The following is a 10,503-nucleotide window of genomic DNA, read 5'->3' as shown; positions in this document are numbered from 1 at the left end:
TGCTAACACACACACCATACATGGACACACAAAATGCTCTCCATCTCCTCCTCCTCCATCGATTGCTGGGCGTGAACGAGCGATTAGCTCTGTATCCAGCTAAGAGCCTCATCACCGGACTAAGGCAGTCTTTCTTTTGTAATAGCAAACATTTCAGCCATATCCTGCGCAGCAGTAAAACCCATCCACACACACACTCACACAGATATGCAGCAACAAACAATCTGCCCGATGACCCAGTGACGACAACTTTTATTTGTCTGATCCAGAATGGACAGGGTGGATGCAAAAGAGGAAAGAGAGAATGGGAAGGGAGGGATAAAAATGAAAAGGAGACAAATGCTAATGTGGGTAGATTTCCACTGAGCTGAATGCGTCGCTTTCACCGCGCTTCACTGCACACAAATACAGTCATTTCTGCGCAGCAGTGTAGAGGGTGGAGAGAGAAGGAAAGAGAAAAAAAAGATAGCAAAACAGTGAGAGGAAGTCATTTGTTCATAGTGGCGAGATGTGGAGGGAGGTGGCCACGTCCTGACAGGCCAAATTACAGGTGAATAAAAGTTGAGATGCTATCAACAGGAGGGCGGCTATTAGGTGAGACGACTTAACAGTTCTGATTACACCTCAGACACACACACACATAAACAGAAATTTACAATACACGAAAGACCGCATCATGCAGAAGTACTACTGTTTTCACACAGGGATGAAAGGCAGTCTTGGGAAAGCGTTCACCAAAATTAGCAATGCCAGCTCAGCTGTTTTCAAAATACTTATTTATCACTCAGCAGTATTCTCAGAAGACCCTATTTGGGATTCAACATCTTTTTTTTATCAGTGAAGAAAATGTTTAGTCAATTATTCTGAAAATGAACAAAATGTGAAAATGTGTGCGAGGCTGAAAGAGATGTATTTATTTGTGACATTGGTGAACTTATTTAGATTTCCAAGCTGCATCAGTGGATTAGGAAAACTAAAAAGGAGTGGAAAATGAATTATATCTACCAACTATGCGCCAGATCTACAGCTTGCGCCAACGCAAACCCTCTTTTGGCATAAAAAAAAACTACTGTCAGGATTTAATAAAGACATGCTGTGAAAAATTTGCGCTGAAAAGGCATGGACAGTTATTTTTGAAGCTGACCTTATTACATATGCATTTGTTAGAGTTTCCCTTTCAGATGCAAATTTTGTGGGAGGAGAGTATTTAAATGAATCAATGAAGGTGATTTAATTTTCTGTCTTAAACCAGACGCTACTTTGCACTGCTCTTGGTAGATTGTGTTGGTCATTATGGAAATAATGATCCGGCTGGACTGTGGATCAGTGGATCACGTGCAGAACTTTCCATTCCTATCGGAGCTATTTGGATTTATTTTGCCCTGTTTAGTAAATCTGGACCTATATTTACTATCTCAATAAATATACCATAATTTTTTCACAAGGCCATAACAAAAATACTGGCGGAAAAACTTTACATTGCAATGTAAATTGGATTTATTTTGAATGTTGTAAGTGCGAATAATTAAACATAATAAAAACTTTTTTAGTTTTATTAGTATTTAGTGTACATTTACACGGTCCTACATTTTTTATTTAAAATAAATTATTTAAAATGACTTGCAATTAATCAATAAAGTCCAGCAAATAAAGTATCAATACATTTTGACATAACATAACATAACATTAACATAAAAGGAGGAGCGATGACAGTGAAGGACGAGAGAGGACCAGGCCTGGATTTTACGTTGTGTTTTGTTTATGTTTTACTATGTGTGTGCACGTGGCAACCGTTAGATATATTATGTAGAATATAACATTTTGTTGTATGAATATCTGAACATGCAGTATTATCAAAATAAAGAATAGACCCTCTGCTTAAAAAAGAACACAAAAAAAGTTTGCTTCATGCATTCCTTTTTTATCAACACTTATGGGTAAGTTTAATAAAAAAAAGCAACATTTTGAACAAAAATCTGAGAAAATCACGTTTTTGTCAAAAACTAAATCCAGATCAAATTCAGAGCGATGATCAAACGCAGATGGAGTAGATCGAGTCCATCAACACCCTTAATACTTTTACACAGTCCTATAGCTCGCCCTGGGTCGACATTTCATTCAGTAACATTAGATAGTTTTGATTTGTATGCTGATTAATGTTGACGATCACGTTATTTTACATATGCATCTGCTTACATAGGATCGCTTCATTCACTTGTTTTTTGCGTCTTCTTCATTAGTGTTTTGATCTGGAGATTCTGTCCTCATTCAAAAGATGCGTAATAGCGCCCCTAGCATCTAACAATAAAAACACGGAAAAGCAGAAAATTCTGTGTTTGGCAGGGAAGCGTTTTCTCACAAATAACGAAAAAATTCCGTGTTTGGCGGGGAAAGAGTTAACTTTACCAACAGAGTGCTTAAACTTAAATTAAGAAGTGTGCAGCTTGGCAAAGTACAGCTTCAAAATAAGTAACTAGTGTTAGAACATTTTCTTTCTGAATAATGTAATGGATTCAGATTCACAAAAATAAAAAACAGCGTCACGTCATTGACTCCTGGGCAAGTTGAGTCTATAGAAACATCCGTATCCATATAAAAAGAAGTTGATCCAAAATGAGTGTGAGATAATGAGTAATTTCCCTGTTTCTGTTTTCATGCTGAGCCAAATCTGGCTATAACTCACAATGTGGGAACAAAAGTTGACGTGAGGCTAGAGCTCAGAGCGTTGTGAGATGAGGGTGTTCTGGTCCTGCAGCACAGGACACAGGAGTGACCGCCTCTGTTTTACTAACACAGATCCTGAGGGAGGCCTGCCGGTCAGTCTGTGTCCGCATGTGTGATGGAGCTGCTGGCAGGTAGCCTGATACAGACCAGGCCTTAATGAGCTCAACATGAGCACCAACAGGCCAATCCTTCATCTGCCCCCTCTGCCTTTCAGCAGAGACCTGCCCTGACCGCAAACACCCTATAGAGAGGAACTGACTCGCTAGCCTTTTCCACATCTCCCATCCTGATGCTCTCATACAAAGCCTCAGCATTTTCCCCTCACAAACATTCACAGTCTTGAATCATGCTGGGAATGCAGGGTCATTTATTCTCAGCCAGCAACAATCGAACAACATAGATCTGAACAAGACACCAGATGTGATGCTAATCTATGACAGAATTGCACTAAAGCTAGTGAGCTGCCTACAGAGCCATCACAGACAACACAAAGGCTGCTCCATAATTTCAAAACAACTTAATTATACTGCCTTCTAAGTATACATTCCAGTTCGTATAAAAATGTTTGCAATACGTAAACATAAATAACATGTTAATAAATGATCATTATTATTTATTACTATTATGATTCATGTCATTATGATTATTACTATGTAATCGATAAGTTACTAAAAATAAGAGTGCTCATTTGTCTATATAGGCAGTGGGACATGAGGCTACAAGGAGTCTAAGTTCATATAGCCTAATTTAAAACAGTTTATATAATAATAATAATCATCTTCAACATGTTAATAATAATAATAATAATACATGTTTTCAATATGTAAAAATGAATAAAATGATATTAATGTTGTTATTATTGTTATTTTGAAATAATGTAACCATTAAGTTACCAAAAGAGTTTTAACATTTGTCTCTATAGATAGTAGGAAGTGAGGCAAAATGAGTATATTCCCATTAATACAATAATAATACAAAAAAATATTATTTGCAATATGAAAAAAAAAATCAATAAATTGATAATATAAATAATAATATATAAACAATAATAAAGGTTTGCAATATGTAAAAACAAATACATTTATATTTTTTATTTTTGTATTATTAATATTTTTGCATCAATGTAATCATGTTCCTAAAAATAAGAGTTTGTTCAAATTTGTCTATGGCCCTGTCCCAAATTGCACACTTCATATGCACTTACAATGGCCGCAACCTAATTGTGTAGGACGCCCCATTTGGCATTTTAGATTTCAGAAGGGTTCTTGCAAAAGCTCCCACAATGTGCACTTTTGCCAAGCTCGCACTGATGCGAGCTCCACAGCAAACCTCTACCTGACGGTCAAAGCGGCATTATGTCTCGAAAGTGCAGACTAATAGGAAGATCCCGAGTGTTTAGGGTGCCATTTGGGACAGGGCCTATACAGACAATGGGATGTGGGAGTACAAAAGAAAAGAGACAAATAAAAGATAAAGAGAGAGGGGGGAAAAAAAGACTTAAACAGATGAGGTTTTTCCTCTATGATGTGTGAAATGCCAGCCATCAGATGAGCGACAGATTGACCATTTCTCACATTTTGCATTATGCATCACACCAGTGTAGGAAAACTGCCAGCTCAGACACACACACACACACACACACACACACACACACACACACACACACACACACACACACACACACACACACAGCAGCGCTAAACCTCGCATTGGGCTGTTCATAAATAATACCATAACTGCGTCCACAGCTGGGTCTGCTCGTGGGACTGTCTGAATTATGCAGAGACCTGCACAGTCCGTGCCCCCTCACACACACACACACGGCACAGGCATCACACACATACAACATGCATGCCACACGCATCCCAGGCACGCACCAATAGGCACAAACCAACTGTCGAGACCATTTTCACCTATCAACTTAGTGGGAAACATGTCTGAACTACTAACTACTGAATATTCTCAAAAGACAGAGGAAACCAGAGGAAAGGGGACTTTAAAAATGTGACCGAATCAATCTGTGGAGAAAAAAGCCCAGGGATCAGGAGCTTCGTGCTGGTACCTCTCCGTCATCTCCATTCTGTATTCAAATTGGGACGTGCGGAGCAGAATGCAGGTTGACATGAGTGTGATTACTTTGGGAGGAAGCTGGGATTTGCCAATGTGTTATTTGTGGCAGATTTGTCAGTGAGTGATATATGCTTCATGCACAAAGACCTCTCTCTCTTTCACCTGCTTGCACCCAGTTCGGTGAGTCAAAATCAACATAAAATTGTCCCTATTTACTTTTTTTTCCATTTCTGGTCTTATTAGGCATGATTCCAGTATATGTTATTCCAATACAAATGTTTGTCTTCACAATCTTTAATCAAAATATAATAATTTATAGAAACAACTTTTTTCATCTTGCTTTTCAAGCCCTCCTCCAACCATCTGACTCCAGCTGTCAAGTAACACCCCCTTTTCATAATTCAATCAACACGCAATTAATAAAATCAAGTCCCAACCTACATTTATTTCGGATTGACTTTAACCAATGCAGAACCCAGTGATGGAACAGTTCTCTATCTAGAAATAAATTGCAACTAACTGTGCCTGTTCCTACATTGGTCTGGTTCTAGACTTTGATGTTGTGGTATTCAAGTAGCAATTTAAATACATATTGATCCACACACACATATAGGTACCACGAGCAGGTATAGGTCGTTTACAGGGACATTCCATAGGCGTGATGATTGTTATACTGTACAAACCGTATATTCTTTCCCCTTACATTAACCCTTACCCTACCCCTAAACCTAACCATCACAGAAAACGTTCTCCATCGGCATGTTCTCATAAAGTAGGGGGCGTGGCCTGAAACCTGAATACACACCACAATATAAAGACTACGGTCAAACCAGTGCACATACACAAATATATAAACTCTGGCACACCCAGAAAAAGCAGGTGAACCCATACACACACACTCACCTCAAACTTCTGCCGGAATTCCTCGTTGCCTTCTTCTCCCTCAGCTGGGACAGGTACGTTGAAGTACTCGCCCTCTTCCTGACTGAGCAGCTTAAACCTGCATGTAAGTGTGTGTGAGACAGAAAATAAGGCACATTTAGATGAGTGCAGGATCTCTGCAGAGTCACATGTGGTTCAGTAACAGACATTAAATCCTCCTCTGATAATGGCTCCATCTGGCCGCTATAGGAATTGCGTACTGCTCGCACACTTCCCTGAAACGGCATATTTTGCAAAATTACCTCAGCTCATTTAAACCATTCATACGCTTACAGTTTCCCTCTCAGCAGGGATGACCTTGACTATGATCATGTGTGGAGAGGAATCCAAATGGTTGGAGTTGCCCCAAAACAGCTTTCAAACGTCTGAGGCCAGCGTGATACCCAGTCTTATATTTAGCTCTTCAAAACATCTGTCCTACAAGATAGCAGAAAATCAGCTTTCTGTTTAACGGTGTGAGGTGACCATTGCTGGGTTTTGCTACTGATGTGATAGGAGGCCTTGTGTTCATCTTGCCTCTGGTCTGCGCACGCGCGTGTGTGTGTGTGTGTGTGTGTGTGTGCTGTGTTTATGACTGGAGATGAGTCATGGCTGCAGTGCTCTCCCACTACACTTCTTCCTTCCACATCTAGACCTCCAGAGGCTTGTGTGTGAGCGTCTTCATCACACATTCATTGAAATAAGAGCATGAGAATGGCAGTTAGCATGAAACGCCCTGGGTTGATTTTTCTTATAGGTCATGTAATATGATACATGTATATATTGTATTATTATTTGATTTATTATAATTGTTATTATATATTTGTTATGTTAAACTACAATTTTTTTGAAAGTCTCTTCTGCTCACCAAGGCTGTATTTATTTGATCAAAAATAGAGTAAAAACAGTAATATAATATTATTACAATTTATCTGCATAAAAGTTTGAATATATTATAATATATTACATTTTATTTGTTTTATATCCTGTACACACACACAAAAAAAACTATCCCTGTCCTCATACTCTGTCCACTAGCAAATATGAATGAGTGTTGCGTTGAGACAGCTCTGACAATGAGATTGTGATAATGTGGATCTGTCCTGACTGAAGGTCCACTGGGGAGCAGAAACGTCTCTCCTCTAATCTGACACTCTGTGCTTTGCTGTCGGGTGGCAGGAAACAGCCATCGAAGTCACATAGAAGCTCATTACTGCTACAAAACCTCCGATACGCCCTTACAAAACACATACACGCATTTCATCAAACTATCTAGTAAAAGTCAAATCTGGAAAGCAAAACACAGGGTGCGTCTCAATCAGCTCCCTAGTTCAGTAGTCAGGGCACTGATCAGGGAGTCGGCCATTTAAAGTGCTGTCTCAATTGCAAAATCATTCCAATGCTCGCTCCCTAAAAAGTCCTACAATGCACTGTGAAAACCAGGGAGCATTGATGGTCACTAAAGGAAGTTCTGAAGCGCAAAACATAAATCACATGGGCCAACTCACTACACAATGACACTCGATAGATGTTTTTTAAAATCCAAACCATTTTTTAAATTATATTTCAGCATGAGCATACATCGCTGGGCAGGTAATAAACATAATCTTGCTAACATTTATAAGGCTGAAATGTTGCATGTATATGTAACAAGCAAAGTATCTATAATAATGTACTTTAAAATAACATTTAAAAAAAGGTCGCAAAGATATCAGTTCTGCTGTTGTTCATAAATACCAGTAGTGATGTTGTACAATGAGGACGTTGTCATGTTGAGTCATCAGTGTCCCAATGTAGTGAGACAGGGTCCTTACCGTCCTTACCAGTGCCCAAATCCATGTACACGATATACTGATTCACGACCTAGGAAGCTAAAGAGCTGATTGAGACACACCAACAGAGAGAGGAGACACTAAAAAAGAGAAACAAAAACATAAAGCTAGTCAACCTCAAAAATCGATCACTTGTTTTTTTTGTTGCCATTGTGCTCAAACCATACTGGTCAATAAATGTATGCTCTAAAAAGTTTTTCAACATTCTATTAAAGAGGACCTATTATGCCCTTTTACAAAGTCTTGATTTTGTTTTTGGGGTCTACTAGAATAGGTTTTCATATTTGAATGTTCAAAAAAACATTCTTTTTCACATATTTTACATTGTTAAAATACCCCTTCCAGTCTGTCAGTAACACTTGCTGCGTCCCAATGCGCATACTATCCGTCCTAAATAGTATTCGAAGATAGAATTAGTATGTCCCAAATCGTAGTATGTTGAAAAGCGTATTCCAAAGATACCCGGATGGTCTATTATTTCCAGTCTGAATTCGAAGTGCGGATTGACGCACACTCTAACGGTTGATATTGCCCATAACCCATTGCGAGTTGGACGAGGATTCGATCAGAACTACAAACGCGGATAAAAAGTTTTAAAAATCTACAAACATGACGGTTGTGAGAATCCGACGGTTAAGTAGACAGGTTTAGATAAAGAAGATTGAGTGATCAATTATCAGTATTTAAAGAGATAGAAAATTAGCTCATGATTAACTCACCCTCAAGTCATCCTAGGTGTATATGACATTCTTCTTTCAGACTAATAAAATCTGAGTTATATTACAAAAGTCCAGGCTAATCCAAGCATTACAATTTGATTTATAGTTGCTCTGTTTTTGAAGTCCATAAATAGTGCATCTGCCCATCAAATGGGGTGTTAATAAAGGTCTTCTCAAGCGAATCGATGCGTTTGTGTAAGAAAAATATCCATATTTAAAACTTTATAAAGTAAACTTTCGGCCGACCGCCTTCCCTGTTCAATTTATGGAAAAATTGTTGAAAGTTCCCCTGCCGATCGAAAGACTAACGCGACCAGGTAGGCTCGTCATGACGTCACGTACGCATCTTGAGTTTCACTTTCAACATTCAACACTTTTCCACGAAAGGCGGTTCGCCGAATGTTTACCATGATAAAGTTTTGAATATGGATATTTTACTTACACAAACGCGTCGATATGCTTCAGAAGGCCTTTATTAACACCCCGGAGCTGAGTGGAGCACGTTATTTGATGGGCAGATGCACTTTTTATGGACGTCAAAAACAGAGCAACTATTAATCAAATTGTAATGCTTGGATTAGCCTGGACTTTTGTAATATAACTACGATTTTATTGGTCTGAAAGAAGAATGTCATATACACCTAGGATGACTTGAGGGTGAGTAAATTATGGGCTAATTTTCATTTTTGGGTGAACTATCCCTTTAACCTGACGAAAAGATATTTATTCAATGTTATCCACATTATATTTCACCTGCAGCAGCATTTAGAACTTTTGTACTGATACGTTTAGACATTAACTTTTAAATGCATCATTATATTTAAACTGCAAACATGAGGAGAGTCCCTGCATTAAAGACCCAGAAATAGTAGATCAACGTGCTACTGCATTTCTCTCCCAAACGATAGGAAATGAAATTGAATGTGGAGGGTTTTAACTGTGACGATTATTGATGGCAGCTTAAACAGTGACGGGATGCACGTAACTAAGTGACAGAGTCTGTTAAAGATGACGAAGTTAGTATGTCCCAAAGCTTGCATACTCTTCTGCAACACACTCAAAAGTATGTACTTTTTCTTCACAAAAAGAGTACATACTTTTAGGTCGTAGCATAAGTAGGCAAATTGGGACGCAGCAATTCTGTTTGGATCCTGTCTCTATGAAGCCCCTCCTTCCGAAAGATTGGGTGGCTCTGATTGGTTGGCTGGATCAGCGTGTTGTGATTGGTCAAACACTTCAAGTGTGTTTCGGAAATATCACACCATTTATCATAATCTCGAGTTTCAACACACTAACTCAACTCAATCAGGCCTTGTTCCCTTTATTTTGTGTATGACTTGGGCGGGAATTATTTAAATGAGGTATATTGTGATGTGTACGTTTCCCAGAAGAAAACTCAACACTATAATCAAGGACATTAGCAACATTCAAGCAACATTACTAAAGAACTAAAGAGAGCATTATGTGTCCCTTAAGGTGTTGGGAAGGTTAAATTTTCTTGCTGTACAAGCAGAACGTTATCTTAAGGTAAGCACAACTTCCTTGAAAGCATTCTCTTGGTTTGTAACTGTAATGAAGTGCAACTTTATTATGACTTTTTTAGTAGTGGTTTGTCCTATTGAATAGATATAAACTGTGTATGTTTTTAACAGCAAAAAATAGCCAAATCTGCATACAGTTCTGTTTACCTCTTATACCTTGCCATGTATGCAAGCTCATAAATAGTTTATATATGTGTTTATCTTTAGGGAGTTTTTAATCATCACTGTCTACTTTAGCTTGCAAATTGGTGGCATGGCTCATTGTTTATTTAACCTGATTTAGAACAATATGTAATTGTGAAGTGCTATACAAATGCAAATAAAATGTAATTTAATTGAAAAAAACAAGTACACCAAGTAAAAATTGTCCTCAGAATATATGTATACACTATATTGCCAAAGGTATTGAGACACACCACCAAATCATTGAATTCAGGTGTTCCAATCACTTCCATGGCCACAGGTGTAAAAAAGAATCAAGCACCTAGACATGCAGACACTTCTACAAACATTTGTGAAACAATGCGTCACTCTCAGGAGCTCAGTGAATTCAAGCGTGGTACCGTGATAGGTTGCCACCTGTGCAATAAACCATTTGTGAATTTTCCTCACTACTAAATATTCCACTGTCAACTGTTAGTGGAAGAAATTGGGAACAACAGCAACTCAGCCACGAAGTGGTAGGCCACCTAAAAT

The 10,503-nt window shown here is 38.4% G+C and overlaps 1 protein-coding gene across 2 annotated transcripts in view; it reads right to left on the bottom strand.

The window, feature by feature from the left end:
- prkcbb (protein kinase C, beta b) overlaps positions 1-10,503 on the bottom strand; it is a 174,219-nt gene that overhangs the window by 67,210 nt on the left and 96,506 nt on the right. For both annotated transcript variants that reach the window (XM_079832717.1, XM_079832716.1), the window contains exon 8: positions 5,698-5,794. In XM_079832717.1, coding sequence (XP_079688843.1) covers positions 5,698-5,794 — 97 coding nt within the window. The remainder of the gene's footprint in view (positions 1-5,697; positions 5,795-10,503) is intronic.

This window comes from Gobio gobio, assembly GCF_949357685.1.
Source record: "Gobio gobio genome assembly, chromosome: 1".
Taxonomy (NCBI): Eukaryota; Metazoa; Chordata; class Actinopteri; order Cypriniformes; family Gobionidae; genus Gobio; species Gobio gobio.
Note: the sequence above shows the minus strand (reverse complement) of the source record. Positions and strands in the feature narration are given on the sequence as shown.